At 39.1% G+C, this 16,399-nt stretch overlaps 1 protein-coding gene across 1 annotated transcript in view; it reads right to left on the bottom strand.

Moving 5' to 3' along the window:
• Positions 1 to 226: 226 nt before the first annotated feature.
• SLC10A7 (solute carrier family 10 member 7) overlaps positions 227 to 16,399 on the bottom strand; it is a gene marked incomplete at its 5' end in the record, with an annotated part of 38,205 nt that continues 22,032 nt past the window's right edge. The window contains 2 exon segments of the mRNA XM_010172238.2: positions 227 to 1,428; positions 4,740 to 4,885. Of these exon segments, the coding sequence (XP_010170540.2) occupies positions 1,384 to 1,428; positions 4,740 to 4,885 (191 nt within the window).

Genomic DNA, 16,399 nt, shown 5'->3' with positions numbered 1-16,399 from the left:
TAAATGATCATCTACATCTGCTAAAGATCTGATCCTGGGTGTTTGCACGCAGTTGCACCATTAACTGCAATGTTAAGTATGACACACGTGAAACTTCAGCATTTATATCGATCCCAGTTTGACCTATTTCTTTCGTTCGTTTTAACACACAATTGCCAGCACAGGTTTTGCAGATGGTTACACCTCAGAGTCTGGACTAGAGTATGCTTCGGAAATCTTAATCTCCCAGAGAAGATGCAGTGCTGGCTATATGCTTGAATATATGCCTGTGTTCCTTCCTCTTCCACACTCCTCTTAGAAATAGTATTTTGTATTCTTTTTTATTTTATATAAGTTTATTAAAAAGAGTAACATTTTATTATTAAAAAAGTTGTGACTGATTGTCAAATTACCCAAGATACCATTTCTGTTACTATAAGGATCCCTATAATTGAAAAAAAAAAAAAAAATTAACTTTCTTGTCCTCACAAGCTATTATTCATACCAATGCAGCAATACAGAAAACACAGCCTGGCTTACTACAATAAAGGCTGTTTCAATATTAGCATCCTAAATTCTGTCACTGCAGATCTCTGTGCATTGCACCAGGGGAAGGAAAAGAAAAAAAGGAAACCAAAAATTTGTGTTCTTCAGGGGTAAATTATAAAAGATCTCCTAGCTGCAAACACAAATACTTCACTCATAACCCAAGCACCAGACCATTTCTTTGAAGAAGCTTATGAGGCATTTAAGATATACAATGGCACAATATCATGCAATGGAATTGAAAGAATTTTCTTGAGAAACCATTTACTTTGAAGGAATGTCTAGACAACTGTGTCAACAAATGCAAATAATTCATGCTTCTCAGCTTCTATCCAATGGATGGCCCCATGCTGAGTATACACAAACTCAGAAGAAAAAGGCATGTCACAGTCATATGACTAGGGAGTGTAACAGAGTCACACAGAAATTCAAGTCAATCTTGAAAAAACCTTCAGAAAGCTCTTCCCCAGGGTAAGCCAGCAGTGGGACAGGCTTCTGGTTATTTTGGCTAGTTTAAAACAGAGACTTACAGCTGCTGTGCCCTGGCTCCAAAGCAGGGGCAATGGAAGAAACAGCTGTTATTCATGACCATTCAATCTGTTAGAAAAATAAAAACTAAAGGACTCCAAAATACTGTACAATCTCTTGCAGTAACCAACAAAGTGGCTTCTGGAAACAATGCTTTTACCAAAAATGCATCTGTAAGGCACTTAACAGGTATCTTTTTAATATATATATGTATGTATAAAAATAAAATATGCACCGAAGCAACATTCACAAATACCCAGTTGTCTCAATTGTCTGTGTGTACAGTATAGTACATATATACATTCACTGTGACACAGGCCATCTCCATCATTATACCTTCACGGGTGCTTTGGGCTGCCTGGTTAACTTCAGCGCCTGTGAACAGTAAAAAAAACAGTCACTTTTTTATATTCTTAAAAGACAACCACCAGCACAAGACAAGATTTTTATTTATAAGGGGCGACAAAATGCTTCACATTACTTCTGGAAGGCTGAGTGAGGTGTCAGCATGCAGCTGACAGGTCACTCTGGGTTTTGTGATGATCTTTTTATCTCTGATAGCTCATCACAACTCCTCATATACAGACAGCCTTAACAGAGGAACCTAAGGAATATGGTTAGTGTCAGTAAAGGATGCGGAGGTGGATCTCGGATGTCTTTCAGAAAGCAGCTCTTGTGATCCCACTCAAGAAACCACTTGTAGCACAGATACAAGAGCTTCTGACCTACTTAGGGAGAGTATGAAGAAATTTTCTGCCAACATCTTTGTGTTCCTTGGCCTCCTTCCATATGGCTCAAAGCCTGCTCAGAGTATAGTCACTGCTGCAGTGGTGGATGTCACACACTTCCCATTTTTATACCTTCATTTCTGAGAAAAGGTAAGAATATGCCAAAGTCCATCAGTCCAGAGGTGATCTTATGCCAGGGGACACCCGATGTCTTTGTAGCTCTAGTCTGCCCTTACTGAGGAGGAGAGAAACCACATGCCTCTATTTAATGGCAGGGTCCAAGTCCGCGTTCCCTGCAGGGCTGGCCAACTATGGGAGCTGAACTATTTATTCAGTGTGTGACAGAAGTTCAACTCCAAGGAGAGGTAACCATGCCTCTAGTTTGGCAGGAAGCAAGCTCTCTAACTTAGGAGGCAAATGTGACAGGCTTAATAGGTTTTCATCTGCTCCTGTATACTGATGTGGTCACTGCAAAGGATGCCTGTTGTTGGTGTGCTCTGCAACAAAAAAGGTCGGTGCTTTCTTTTACGGGATGAATTGGCCTGAGTGAGAGGGAAATTAGTGAAATTTGCAAATTCCTGAAATTTGGAACCTCTGTTTTCCTTAGCCTTTTGGGGGAAGTGCCCTGACAGACTGGTATTTGCAGACTGAGAGACTTATTTCCAGAGGGCTGGCTAAACATTCAGTTTTCAGTCTGAGAGATGTCTGATGGGTCTTCTTATTGTAGATATTAACCTTTAATATTGTACATTTAAAGCTTGTAAGCACTGCTTGAAAAACACTTGAGCACAAATGTAAACCCTTAAAAAAATCCAGACCTTTAAAAATAAATAGGCTATATTCCCCTCAGAAACACCAGCTTTCAGAAACACCAGCATTTAACTATTGTTAAATCTAGCCATTTGAGATTAGTCTTTTGGATATTATTCAGCAAGAGACTTTGGAGAGACATCACTCCACGTTTTGTTTGGGGAAACAATTTTTTAACTTTGTAGTTTGGCAGCTTCTGCTGCCATATTTACAAAGTAGAAATACCTCAGTGTAGATGAACCTCTAAATATTTAAATTCAATTTCATACAACCAGATCACATGTACTATCATAATTAAGTAAGAATGTCACTGCAGTTGAGTATTGTGACTGGATAACCGTCTCCCCCTGCAAGAGAGATGCCAAAAGGAAGCCAAGGTGTTTATAGAAAATAAAACATCAAGGGTGATGATGACATGTTTATTTTCAAAGTGGGAGACCATTATCCAGTCACAACATTCACTTCTATTATACTTATTGCAACTGTACCAGACCCAACCTCATTGATTTTTTTCAAAGAGTAATTAAAATAACATTTGTGAATAATACAGAAGACCAACTGAAGAAACTGCTGCAACAGAACAACAATCCCCCAAAGTGGTTCTACAGTAGCATTACAGTCTGATTAGCACAGGAGGTTTATTTGATGTTTAATGAATAAGATACTAGTGCTGGTGAACTGTAAATCTCTCCAGTACTAGTTGACTTTTCTGATGCCTTGTTTAAAGGCTGTGTTAACTTGCAGCAACCGACAGCAGCCCCCAAAGGCCATGATCACCCCTGAGGATGAGGGAGGTCTGGATGAGCTCCAGCCCTACTCCTGGTCTTGGCAGCAGAGAGCAGAAGAGAAGCCAGCATTGCAGAAATCGTTCTGTCACCGGTAGTGTCAACTTTAGGCTATCTTTCTGCAGGAAATTCTGCATGGAATTTTCTTTACACAAACTCTAATGTCTCCTGATAATTTCTGATTTTAAAAAAATCATGACTTTCAGACTGATGGAGAAATGACATGTGATTCTAAAATTTCCTGTTTCGGATGCTAAGATAAGTATATCTTAACAAGGTCTGATTTCTGGACTCAAAGTTCCTGAAAATTGAGTTTTCCTCCTTTTTACAATTCAGGTAACCAAAAGTGGAGCCACCTAAAAATCACTAATTTGGGGAGTTTTAGCATTCAAGTTAGCAAGGTGACTTTAGTGGAGTGAAGCTAGTAAAATGGCAGCCTGTTTGGTTTTGCTGAAAATCTGAAACATAGAAGTTAGAAAAAAAAAATTGTCCACTGACAAGTGAAAAATGCAGGGTACTGGTGGCACTGGGCTTCCCACAGTAGGTCTCAACCTTCACCTAAAATGGCTGTCAAAGACTGCTTCAGTTGCCACAGCTTCTTGATCCTTATTATCTCAGAACATTAAAGACAGCATCAAAACCAGTTGAATGGATTAGTTTTCTGTGAGGTGGTTACTACTGTTCTGAGAACCTGACCAAAACCATTGCATTTATTACATATAGGTCACAGAATGGCTGTCAGATGTTAATAGCTTCAATTTGACTGAAATAAGCATAATCTGAAGCAGTGATATCAATGCCTCTAGGTTATAGTCTATAATCCTCCTAGCTATTCCATGCCATTATTTTGGCATGAAATGTGATGTGCCAGACTCCTGTGGACTTCTTGCTATTGTAAAGGGTGACCCAAGTAGAAAAAAAAAATTAAAAACTTTTTATCCTGCTTTAATTAAATTAAATTCAGAAAATGCCCTCATTTTACCTGATTTCCCAGCTCTCATGCCAGCGGACAGACCTTTGTCACTTCTCCAGAAGGGAGATCCAAAGCTCTGATTATTAGCTAAAGACAGAGCCATTCTTAGTGGGCATAATCTGAATTCATAATTTGGATGAATTCATGATTTGAAGTAACCACAGAGGTCTAACTTCAAGATTTGAACCTTTTCAGAGCCAACGGGGATAAAGTTCAGCATTTTTAATTGGATTCTACTGTGACTATCACTGTCATAAAGGAAGTAAAGAAACAGAAAAATCCCTGCCATAGGATGTCCAAGAAGGAACCCAGAGAGTTTAGGACATGCATTTAGGTATTTTTTCCCTCATAACACACTTTCAATTATAAACCAAAACCAGCAATTCTTACCTTTTGCCTAGAAACCATCCAAGATTTTATTGTTGGTACCAACAGACTGCCAAGTAGAATCTGAGCAGGATGATAGATGAGTAAGGGGACAGAAATTAAGGACAGGTGCTCATAACCCGCAAATACTATCTTCAGCATTGGAATCCCTGCAGGCAGAAAAACAGGAGACAGACTCTCACCTGAGACTTTGAGCTCCAGATAAAGCAAAGCATTTCATGTTGCATTGATATTTCATCAAAAAAAAACCAAACCAAACCAAAACCCAAAAGAAATAAAATGAAGATTAAGTAGTTTTATATTAAAAAAAACAACTCTAAAAAACCAGCAAGAACATGAACAACAACAAAAATGCACGTCAGAGAAAGTTCTGTGGCAAAAAGGAAGGAGTAGGGGAATGCCATAAAAGACCTTTTCTTGATACACTAATAGCTGTCTTTGAAGACTTGATATAAGATACATTCTGCTATAGCACGACTCTTCAGTTGCTGGGGATAGTTCTGTCCTGCTTATTTACTACTACTTCTCACTGTGCTCTCTTTCATGTTTTCATGATTTTCCTCCATCTAACCTGCCTGACTCCGGCTTGTAACCTTTCTTCAGTCCGTTTACCACTGGAGGAGGGTGGTGTTTTCCTGGTGTGCTCCCTGACAGTTGGTGAGTACCCAAATGACAGTCTTCCCTGCTTTGACTGATACATGCAGTCAAGGTATAGAGTCAAGTACTCTGCAAGTGCTCGTGTTAGAGAACAAAACTCTCTGCTCTACCTGTATGTTTCAGAAGAGATACAGCATGAAAGAGAAAAGGTTTAGTGAACTGAGTAAGCAGTATGAAGTGGTCATGCCTATGAAGAGTTTGGAAGCATCTGGAGTACAGAATTTGTTAGATGCTAGAAGTAGTGAGCATTAAGAGCTAGAAATGGGCTATTTTTCCTAAGAGCTTGAATTTGCACTCAACAGTGCTAATTCTATTAGCCATAATCTCCTCGCTTGATGATGTGATATGTAAAACTAAATCTGATTTAGTTTGGCAGTAATGAAACCGATTATATTTACTTTGAATGTGTTATTCTTCAAAATTACCTGTTTAAATCTTGGAACTTTGCTACCATGATCCACAAAGCATAGGTGTGGGCAAAACCATCTCTGTCTTGCTTGACCAGACATTTGCATTGTGGTGGTGGTTTGGTGGATTCACCCTTTTGCTTGCAGCTTGCAGCCAAACACAGCCTGCTCTATCACCCTCCCGCCCCCCCTCACCCAGGGAGTAGGGGAGAGAATTTGGAAAGAAGGGCAAGGACTCACGGGTTGAGATAAAAACTATTTACTAATTAAAAGAAAATGATAATGATAACAACAGTGATAACAGACTATACAAATGAGTGATACACAGTGCTCACCGCCCACTGACCAATTCCCAGCCTGTGCCAGCTAACGATCCCGGAGCCGAGACGGTCCCGAACCGAAACCCCGGAAGAGTGAGCCTGAGCGATCCCCGAGAGAATGTGCCCCGTCTTCCGGTCAACCCTGGTTAATATACTGACATGACGTGATATGATATGGAGTATTTCATTGGCACAACCAGATGCCAGTTTTGGGTTTTGCTCCTCACTGCGCTTACCCCTCACAGTCCTAATGCAGCTGTGAAACAGACAAACAGCGTGGCCTTGAGCTGCAGTAACTAAAAACATTGGTATTTTATCAACGTTCTTCTCATGATAAGTCTGAACTGAAACACTGAAAGTAAAATACTACTCTTCTAATTACTAAAAATTAACTCTATCCTAGCAAAACCAGGACAATTGTTGCTAACAAGAGCAGCTGAGATTCCTCAGGAGCCTCCTGAGAATTTTCTCCCTCATCTTCAATATCATTCTAGGAAACTTCTGCCAGCATCAGCCTTGCAGAGGACAAGGCAGATGCTGGCGGAGACACAGAGCTCATCTGTGTGTCTCCTTTCTTTGCAATGACAAAAAGCTGAGCTTTGTGCCACATGCCCTCCATTCCCCCATTAGTAGATGCTTCAGATCAGCCAAAGTTACCATATTTAGATAAACTTTTCTCTATGTCTCAGATAAATTCCCATTCTCAATCCCCTTTCAAGTTTCCCTTAATAAAAATTGCCTCCTCCCTACATGAGGAAACAGTTCACTTGTTGAATGTTGCTGCTCTGCAGTGCCCCATTATTGCTAACACATCTAGGTTTGCTGAAATCTTCATGTTTCCACAGCATCATTTTTTTAATTATTTTTTATTAGCTTCATCACATTACAGCACTAACAATCTCGTCCCCATAACAGTAGCCTTTACTTATGTGGATATTTCCAGGGAAATATTAAATCAAAAAAATAAAAGCTTGTGTGTTTTATTTCAATATTATAATTACCTTCAAAACAACATTACGGATCTATCACACAATAGGGCTGCTTATTATTAACACTAATTTGGGGGGCTTGGGAATAAATAGTATTTGGATAGAAATTAATTGGGCATTTGAGTTAGATTAAGGAGTGTAATTTACTTCAACTGCCCGTAATACTGTTTTTGTAAACAGATACAGGTTTTACTACCTGTTACCAAGTCTCAACTTGGCCCCTGTGGGTCCTTTTCTGTTCTCTAACAAACCAGAGTCCCAAGCTATGAAGATGCTATATTTATGTTTGTAAGACAGTACCTGGAATTTTGGTAGTGCAATGTCACCCACAGATCCAAAAGCACTTTAGTAAGCTGAACAGGACTCCTACAGAGAATCAGAGAGCACTAAAATGACTAGCCTAAGATCACACAGAAAACTAAAGGCAGAGACGTGAACAGAATGGATCCAAAGTGACTGAGATATGCTTTAAATTACTGTACATTTTCTGAAAGAAAAGATAAGAAATTCCAGCCTAAAAGGTAAATTCTCTAGAGGAAAGCTATTTCAGTAAACTAGGAAAAGAAAATTAAAGTTGTCAAATATAAATACAAAATACTATAATTAGTGTGACAATATAATTAGATCACTGGGTGGAAAGAGGTTCTTAATTCACAGCTTGTTTAAATACATGTCACAACAATAGGTTCCTGTAAGCTACTAATGTGCAATTAAAGTTCCTGTTATTTACCAGGAAAAACTAACTGGTGAAAAGAAGAAATAATCATCTTTTTTGCAGGTAAGCATTAGTTCAATGGAAAGAAAAGCCCTGTTGCCATTTTATGCACTTTCTGATTTTTAGAATTCCAACTTTGCCAGTATGCAACTCTCTCAGAAAACATTTCGTGTCAGAGATCCACAGACTACAGTCACAAATGCTTGTATCACTAATATTACCACAAAGCTAAACAAAACAGCAAGGGGGATTTTTATTATTTTTAAAATGTTGCCTAAACTTTTTTGTAGCAATATATAGTAACTGCAAGCATTAGTATGACTGATGTTTTCCAAATACATAAAACTCAAGCAAATTCCTAATTATGAAAAACTTATTTTAATAATTACTTTCCCCTCTCCTAAAATAACAAAAAAAACCCCAAATCCCAGGGTTTTTTTAGTATATAAAACACTTGGAAAATAAACCCCAAACAAAATGAAAACCAAATCCTAGCCAAAGGAAGAAAAGTGACATCATCATGCCTGGGCTGATGCTGTATGCTGAATTTGTAATGCATTTTCAAGATGAGATTATGAACTAGAACTAAGAGAAGCTGTAACAGAAACATTGACTGAAATAGTAGTGACATGAACAGGCTATAACAAAGCTAATAGAGTAAGACGAGTTTAAAACTTTCAGCTAGAGAACAAGGAATGAAGGTGCTAAGCAAAATGGACATAGTTTTCTTTATTTTGGGCTGCCCACTCCTCTTTTCGTCACCTTTTATAGCATATTACTTCCTGTGCTATACTAAGATAAATAAAACTTTGCACAGGATCAAACTGCATATATTAAAACCTAGACCACTACCTTAGTCTTAAGTTCCCCCAAAGTACACAGCAGCTCCTCCCTGCCCCGACTCCCCAGTAGGACTAGGGTATTTATTTTCCATCTGGAGCACTAAGGCTGCATTCACACGTATAAAGAATAATGCCTGTAAGGATTTTCTGTATTGATTTCAGTGAGCCATTAATCATGCTTATCTGCATTTCAGGGTAATTGGACTGACTTCTATGGGTCTACATCTTGATTGACACTGGAGGAGGAACACTGGCACTATCAGTTTATAGACAATCTTTTTGTTACGTTTTAAGCCTGCTGTCACAGTCTGAGGGCTCATGCCACAAACACCCATTCACATTGTTGCAGTTTATGAAGTTACAGGCTTCCAGCAGCTTGGTTCAACTCCTCTGCCAAAGACCCTCACTCACTGCATCTCATGAGAACTGCATGACAAAGTGCTCCTCTGTGGTTTGGTGACAACTTGGGTAGCTTTGCTCAAAGTAGAGGTGTAACAAGCTGTTGAGTTGCCAAAACCTTTTAAACAGCTTTTTTGCATGAATATGTGTCCAACTCCTGGATCAGAGCTGACCAAACACTGGGAGAGGTGCAAGTCAGGGTTATATCCCATCCTTCTCCAAAGAAAATTTGGTACCCAGCTGGGTAAGAAAAGAGCACGTCACCTCACCAGGACTAGAGTGAGCTGTAGCAGAAGGGAGGTAGCATTAGATCATTCCACAGATATCCCTCACACACAAGATCATTGGTATTCCCAGCTTTTTACCCTGAATTTCCCTCTTCTCCTTTGTTTGGCTATGTTTCTCCTACCAGTGCTCCCTCATATTCCCATCTTCCTCTTTGCTCTTTGGCTCCGGTATTCAGAGGCTCTTTTTCTCCCTTCCTCCTCTTTCCTCCTCTTCTCCACTTCCATACTTCTAGCCTGCTTGGCTTCACTTCCTAAGACCTTTGATTCTGCTCACTTGCAGCACTGTAAGCGTTGGGTACTTCCACTGAAATCACTAAGCTCCACTAAGTGCAGTGGGCACTAAAATCACAGTCCCACTGCAACTAAGAGGAGTTAGGCCTGTGATAGGGAGTACATTTCATTTTTCTCCTTGTTTGTGTCCTCACTCAGCCCATTTCACATGAGAACTTTGCAAACCTGAGGAAAAGCTAGCAAGGGAAAAGCTGTTTATCCACGACCTTCAGCAAGGAAGAGTGAGAAGACTGCTCTTACAGTCTGGTATAGGAAAGCCCTGGTGCTCTCCATTGCTCCAGCATATTCCAGTTTGGCTCCAATGCTGTGGTTTATCAGCCCTGCTCAAAGGCCAGTGTTTCTCTAGTAGCCTGCACAACTGAAAGCTATTTATCCTTCCTCCAGTTGGCACCCAGTATAACCTCCCACATCCTCCCCTTTCCCCTTTGCTACTTTCACATTTCGTAGTCACCTTCTTAAAAGGCCCATGAAAATATTATGCTGCACTTCACTACATTTAGTTAACTGTAAAATAATAATAATAAAAAATCCTAAAAGATTTGAAGGCATTTTTAAGAGAATTTAAATATAGGACTCTTTTCATCTAGCTATCACTGCAGTAATATAAATGAACCAAATTAATTTTAATGCTCCAAGGTACTGATTCTGTGTCACTGTCACTGACAGGATCCAGCTAGACTTTATGAGATGGCATTTGACTTTATGGAAGTGAGCACTATGCACACATTTACAATTTTACAGGGACTTTAAGCTGTCATGCTGAAAAATGTTTATAAAACATTAATCAAAAAATGCCTCTTTAATATAATGCATTGTCTGAAAGATGTTAGAAGGCACATATTGTAAATGGATTCTTTTTCTGACTAAAGTAATTTCTACCAAAAGCCTTTCCCCACTGCTATACAAGTACACAGTGTGGAGAGATAAAGAGCACTTTCTCAGCACATTACTACCTGATCCAAACACTTGGGAAATCACTAATGTACAGCATGCCATATTTCCATGTCACACATGACACGTTTGTCTAAAATTACCCAACAGACTTTGACATTGCAGCATATTCCATAGCAGAGCCTTCAACTGACATCTGCCAAGTAAGAACTTCAAGTAGGAGCTTTCTTCTTCTAACAAGCAAGTAAGAGTTTTCTTTTATCCTATACCCACGATGAAGTGATAAAACAATAAGTACTGGAAATAAGGGGGTTTTTTCTATTTTAATATGTTTATTTTATGCTCATTGAACATGTAAGCTCCCCTCAAAGCACTGTTTCATCATTTGTTGTTTTCTATCACATTGCAATGGGTTCAAAGAATCTAATAGAACATTTTTATTACCACCAAAACATAGGCCATTACCTCTCACACCCAAACCAGAATTATTGCTGCATGCTCTACTTACATACTTTACTGTATAGGTTTTTCCCCTTCAATGTCTTCATAACAAACAATTTATCCTAAAACTTTATTGCTTATATTACTGAAACACATTTCAAATCACAAAATGCTGCAGCATTTCTTCTTAGGAAAAGAGGTTTGGAGCAAAACAAAGACGTCATCACTAGGGCTATGGAACCACGAGGCATTCAGGAATCAGAATGCCAAACAATGCTCACAAATACTCTGAAGAAAGCCTCAGCCTCTGGATTTTCAGTTCTCCCTTCTATGCATCTGTACATTTCAGCACTCTCAATTGCCGTAATCTTCAATATACAAAATTAATCAAGTGCATGACGGTAGCTTCTCTGACACTCTCCATGCTACTCTCTTTCTGAAGGATTCTCTCACAGGCTGATGTGAAGGGAATGTTAGTGGGCCAAATAGCTGTTTTTTAATTGTCACCTGAGAAAAAGCCTGTAAAGAGGGGCATATATTGCATTAAGCCCCTTCTAAGCTGCCAGAGCAGGGGGTTTCTGAGCTTAGCCCTGCAAAGACAGTGCCAAATGAGCACCTGAAATTTTACCGCCAAGTTTCAGAGTAGTATTGCATGCAGCCCAGTGACTGCATGGTGCGAAAGGGTGAGGAAAATCCAGTTTAGAGGATTAGAAAAAGGTTGTTAATGCAAATAGCTACCAGAATGGCAAGATGCTGCTAATTGTGTTTGGAGACTTTCTTAAGGGTTTCCCTGTTTCTTGCCAGGCAAATCACATTGCTGTGGTTAGTTTTGAGGAAACAGAAGTTTACATTCTATGACTATCCTCAGTGAAGGCTAGTCAGGGATAGATGTTTCTTGCCCTTATTCAGACTCTGTTATGACATACGGAGAACATGAAAGGAGAAGATGCTTTTGACAAATTAACTGGTTAAGGATTCTTTTTCCTATATCCATGACCTCAGCAAAGCATGGATTGAACTCAAGTGAAATGCTTTTCCCTCAGGCCCAGTTTCTTTCAGGTATGGGAATAGCTGAATGGTATCTGACAACCCATAACAACACAAACATTCGCTTGCTACTGAGTATTCCAATTTCAGTTGAAGAACCACCTTCCAATGTAATACAAAATCACATCACATTGGAGAAAGAACAGATTACTTGAAGCTGAGCCTAAAACAGGCAGCCAAGCTCTTCCCCAGGCAAAAAATTCCTGAGAGAAAAAATTCAGTAATCCTTTTCCAGCCCCACTCCAGCTGTAACTCTCTGAGATTTCTTTTGCTCTTAGCCCTAAACAAGAGATACTAGACCTTACAGTCATTTTGTACTCTGCAAAGGAGTCAAGGCTGAGAGAAGTAATAGACAACATTCGCTAGTCTCTTGTCCAGAAGAAAATAAATGTGTCAAGGTAAGATTCCATCAACAGTGGCTCAACAATGGTTTACAATGGTACAGTGATCTGTGGCACTTTTGGTTCAATCACACCTTGGTGGCAAAGCCTAATGTTACCATGGAAATCTGACTTTTGCCAGTAGGTATAAAGAGATCATCCATCAGCACAGCCACAACTGCCTCCAGGTGACAGGACACTTGGTCTCTGATTGAGAAGGATCTACCATGTTTGTAGCCATTGAGACTTCATTCCCCTTGCCTTTTTGCCCACATACATGCTGTATGAAGACTTGTGCTTAAAATATTTGCAGGGAAAAAAGAGCATTTTTTTCAGTATGTTTTCATATTTCAGGTCAGTGATAAGTGTAATGGAAAGCAAAAAACAGGTTCACAAAGTGGTAAAAACAAAAATTTGAGGGGAAGCTGGTACAGGGGACTGTACAAGGGACAAGCATGGTGAGATGCTAAGGGAGTCTGGAAGAGCTCCAGGAGAAAACTGCAAAATAGAGGGCTACCTTAGTTCAGTTTGGAGGTCTGCATGGACCCTAATCTTCAAAAACATTTTCATCTTTTATTGCTCTCCTTGGGAAAGAACAGATTTACCAGAATATTCAACAAGCCCTCACATTATACTAAATGATTTACCTCTTTTAGAGGACTAGTATTATTGGGAAGGCTCTGTACTGAATTAAGAGCGATGTGGTTACATATTGGCCATATAGTTATTCTAGGATGAAAGAATTTCACTGAGACCTACACTATGTTGTAAGAGAGACTAGACTAGTCTAATATTTAAGTAAAGAAGGAGAAGGAGGAAGATAAATGAATGAGAAATAGGGTATTTCTTTTTCCCTAACTCTAAAAAGAATAATAAAAGAAGAAAACCTAATATGCTTTGGCTGCTTTTACTAATTATTGTTCTTCAGGTAACTGGCTCACTACACTCATCACAGAAACCAGTAATTTAAGTGCAAAGTAAGTACAGTTACTAGGAAACAGCACATCTTGATAGTATCAAAGTTTTAAGTAAATAAAAATGGAAAAGCTGGGCGGAAGAGAAAGAAGTACATTTTGTCTATATCTGGGTTTTCAAAGGGTACATTCAGATTGGAAGTGACATTTAATGAACAGCACGGGCAATCTTACCAGCTGCTAACAATGAAACATTTAACACCATCAACTGAAGACTAGTGCTTTAGACTCTAAACCACCTCCACCTGTCTGACAACATGGTAGTAGTAATTAGTTAACAGGGAATTCAAGAATGAATTGAACCTGTAAGTCATATTTTCACTGTGACTTACCCGTAATTTGGCACCACAGTGCGGGCATAGCAACATTGTAAGCTGATCCTCGTACCTCAGTGCTTTTGTTATTGCTTGGATATCAGTTCACTCTTCATGCATGTAACACAGGCTAAATTCTTTCTTGTAATGCACAAACTAATATCTAAGCTATGAAGTTTAAACAAACACAGTTTAAATACTTCCTTCCCTTCTCTATAATTCTTGTACTCAACACTTTTAGAAGGTTTAACAGGTTAGACCTATTAATGAAAGGAATTCTGGACAGAGATTGACAAATGTTCTAGAAACACAAAGCTATTTCATTAATTTGATTATTTCCTTGAACATTTCCTTTTCACACACAGCTGAGGCTAAGATTTCTCAGCATTAAAGTTTTGATTATGTGGACTTTATTTACACATATTATTTAAAAAGCCATTATAAACATGTTTTATAGTTGTTCTCATTATATTTGTAAACACAAGCAGAAAGAGATTATGCTCCAGACTGTTTCATACTATCTTTTAATTAGATTTTTTTAAAGCTTTTTTTCCTTTTGATGCAAAGGAAAACATGATACAAAAATTCACTATAAATGGTAAAACAAGAAAATATTTACTTCTTTTCATAAAGAGAAAAATATGTTAGGAATACTAGCATAATTTTTCCTTTATTTCTCTCTTCATCTGATTTATGTAGCCAAGAAAAGAAGGTATGAGGCCAGAGAAGCTTTAATGCTCCAGTCAGTTGGGAAGGCATTTTGAGAAAACAGCTCACTACCTAGAAATCCTGAGGGATACTATTTCCTATTCTAAAACTCTTACGGACTAGGGTTATGTGCTTGCAGTGGTCATGGCAGCTTTTAGAGGAGGATCCCTCTTCCTGATTCCCAAGACTACCCTGTAATAGAAGATTTTTAAATTTTGCTGCTGCTGTTGATTTTTCACATCTTTGCACCCACCGTTTCAGAAGTGTCTGGAGTCAGCAGCTCAGACTGGCTGCCAGGAGGTGCACTGAGAGCAGCAAATGTAGATGCAACTCTCTCAGGGAGACTCAACATCATCTTCAATACTCGCCAGCTTTAGTATGGGTGACACTTGTAGCCTCTGCCAGCTTGAGGTAAAAAAAAACCTCTTGAGTCATGTCCAAACGTGGATCTTCCCAAGGGTAACCTGTCAGCTGTCTGCTGAATATAATGTAGTTTCTTAAAGCAGATAAATTAACTTTAACTGGTTTTGGTGGGGAGAGAGGGCTCCTGTGTCATTATCATTTTACAGATGGATATGTGTGTTTATTTTTTTTTTCTTATTATAAAGAGGTATGAGATTGCTCTCATTAAAAACCTGCTATCTGGTTTTTAGTGTCTGATCCAATTACGTGTACATCTGGGAAGACACACAACCAAATAAATAATTGGAGAGGTGCAACTCTGAAATGACAATTTTTATTCATCGATCTCTTTCTGCAAGTCGAGATTGAGAGATGTAAACTTCAAGTGAATGAGATCTCCTGGGTGAGATTCTTCAGTTCAAACACAGTAAACAACTGTTGTCCTCTGATGCACATTTTAGTACTGCTGGAGGCAAACTTTCTAAATATTAATAAAAAAGCTGCTATGGGTGGAATATACAGATGAAAAGGAAGCCCTGGGAGCTGGTATAGAATTTCTTGCCACATTCTAAGTCTAATCAAAGAAACATACATTTCAGGTCAGAAAGGGAAAGGAGATTCCCTAATTTACTGTAGTATTTCCCCTTCTAGAATCACAGAGAGGTCAAAATTGAGTAAACTGAAATAGATTAGACATGCTATATTGTGAATCTTGTGCTTAAAAAAAAACCCCAAAAACGGAAGAATCAGGTACTCTGTCTAAAAGCCACTATAACTCACTGGACTGTGCCATTTCGTACTTTCAGACTGGACTGCCAGCATATTTCCTTCCTAAAAGTACAGCTCCTAGGGATGCTCTGGCCTGAAGGAGACAAACAAGGAGTGCTTGCCCAGCCACGTACACAAGTAGCAAGGGAAGATAAAAGAGATGCTTTGGCACAGACTATCTCAGCCACCACAGCCTACTCAAAACTGTCAGCTTGACTTCTTGTAGAGATAGCCCCTTCAAGTGAGTGGTAGCCTTAGTATTATAGAAATGCTTACACATGCAAAATGCCATCTCACCTCAGGTGGATTTGTCTGTGCAAGCAGGAAACATTCCTACTATTCCCAATTATATAAATCTTCAGTCTATATGTAGTTTTGCTGATATTCTGGGATGGCAGCCATCGTGGAAATAGCAGCATTTCCCAGGCATTCTTTGGGGTTTACTGAGAAAGAAGACATGCCAATTACATGGTAATAACCTGACTGATAATATTGTTTGGTAAGAACCAAACACTGGTTCTAGAAGACTGCCAAGCTAGGAAAGGCAATCTCAAGTTGGGCTACAAAAAAAAGATGCTGACATGAGAGAAGTCCAGTGGATTCAGGTGTTTCTGCTCTCCTCACTATCACCTCATGTACCACAAATCCCTCAGTTCTTATTTTCCAGAGACAGAGAGAGGACAAAGAGAAGGGGAATCACAGAGCAGAGGCGAAAGCTCAGCCAATCACTTGCTGCTCCTCCCGAGCAAATGCCAGGCAAAGACTGAAGAGATGATAAAAACTCATTTTGTCCCAAAGAATCACAGTATCAAAACTCATTTAAGGTTCTAG

This window comes from Antrostomus carolinensis, unplaced genomic scaffold (genome assembly GCF_000700745.2).
Source record: "Antrostomus carolinensis isolate BGI_N321 unplaced genomic scaffold, ASM70074v2 scaffold23897, whole genome shotgun sequence".
Classification (NCBI taxonomy): Eukaryota; Metazoa; Chordata; class Aves; order Caprimulgiformes; family Caprimulgidae; genus Antrostomus; species Antrostomus carolinensis.
This window is presented reverse-complemented; position numbering and strand designations above follow the sequence as displayed.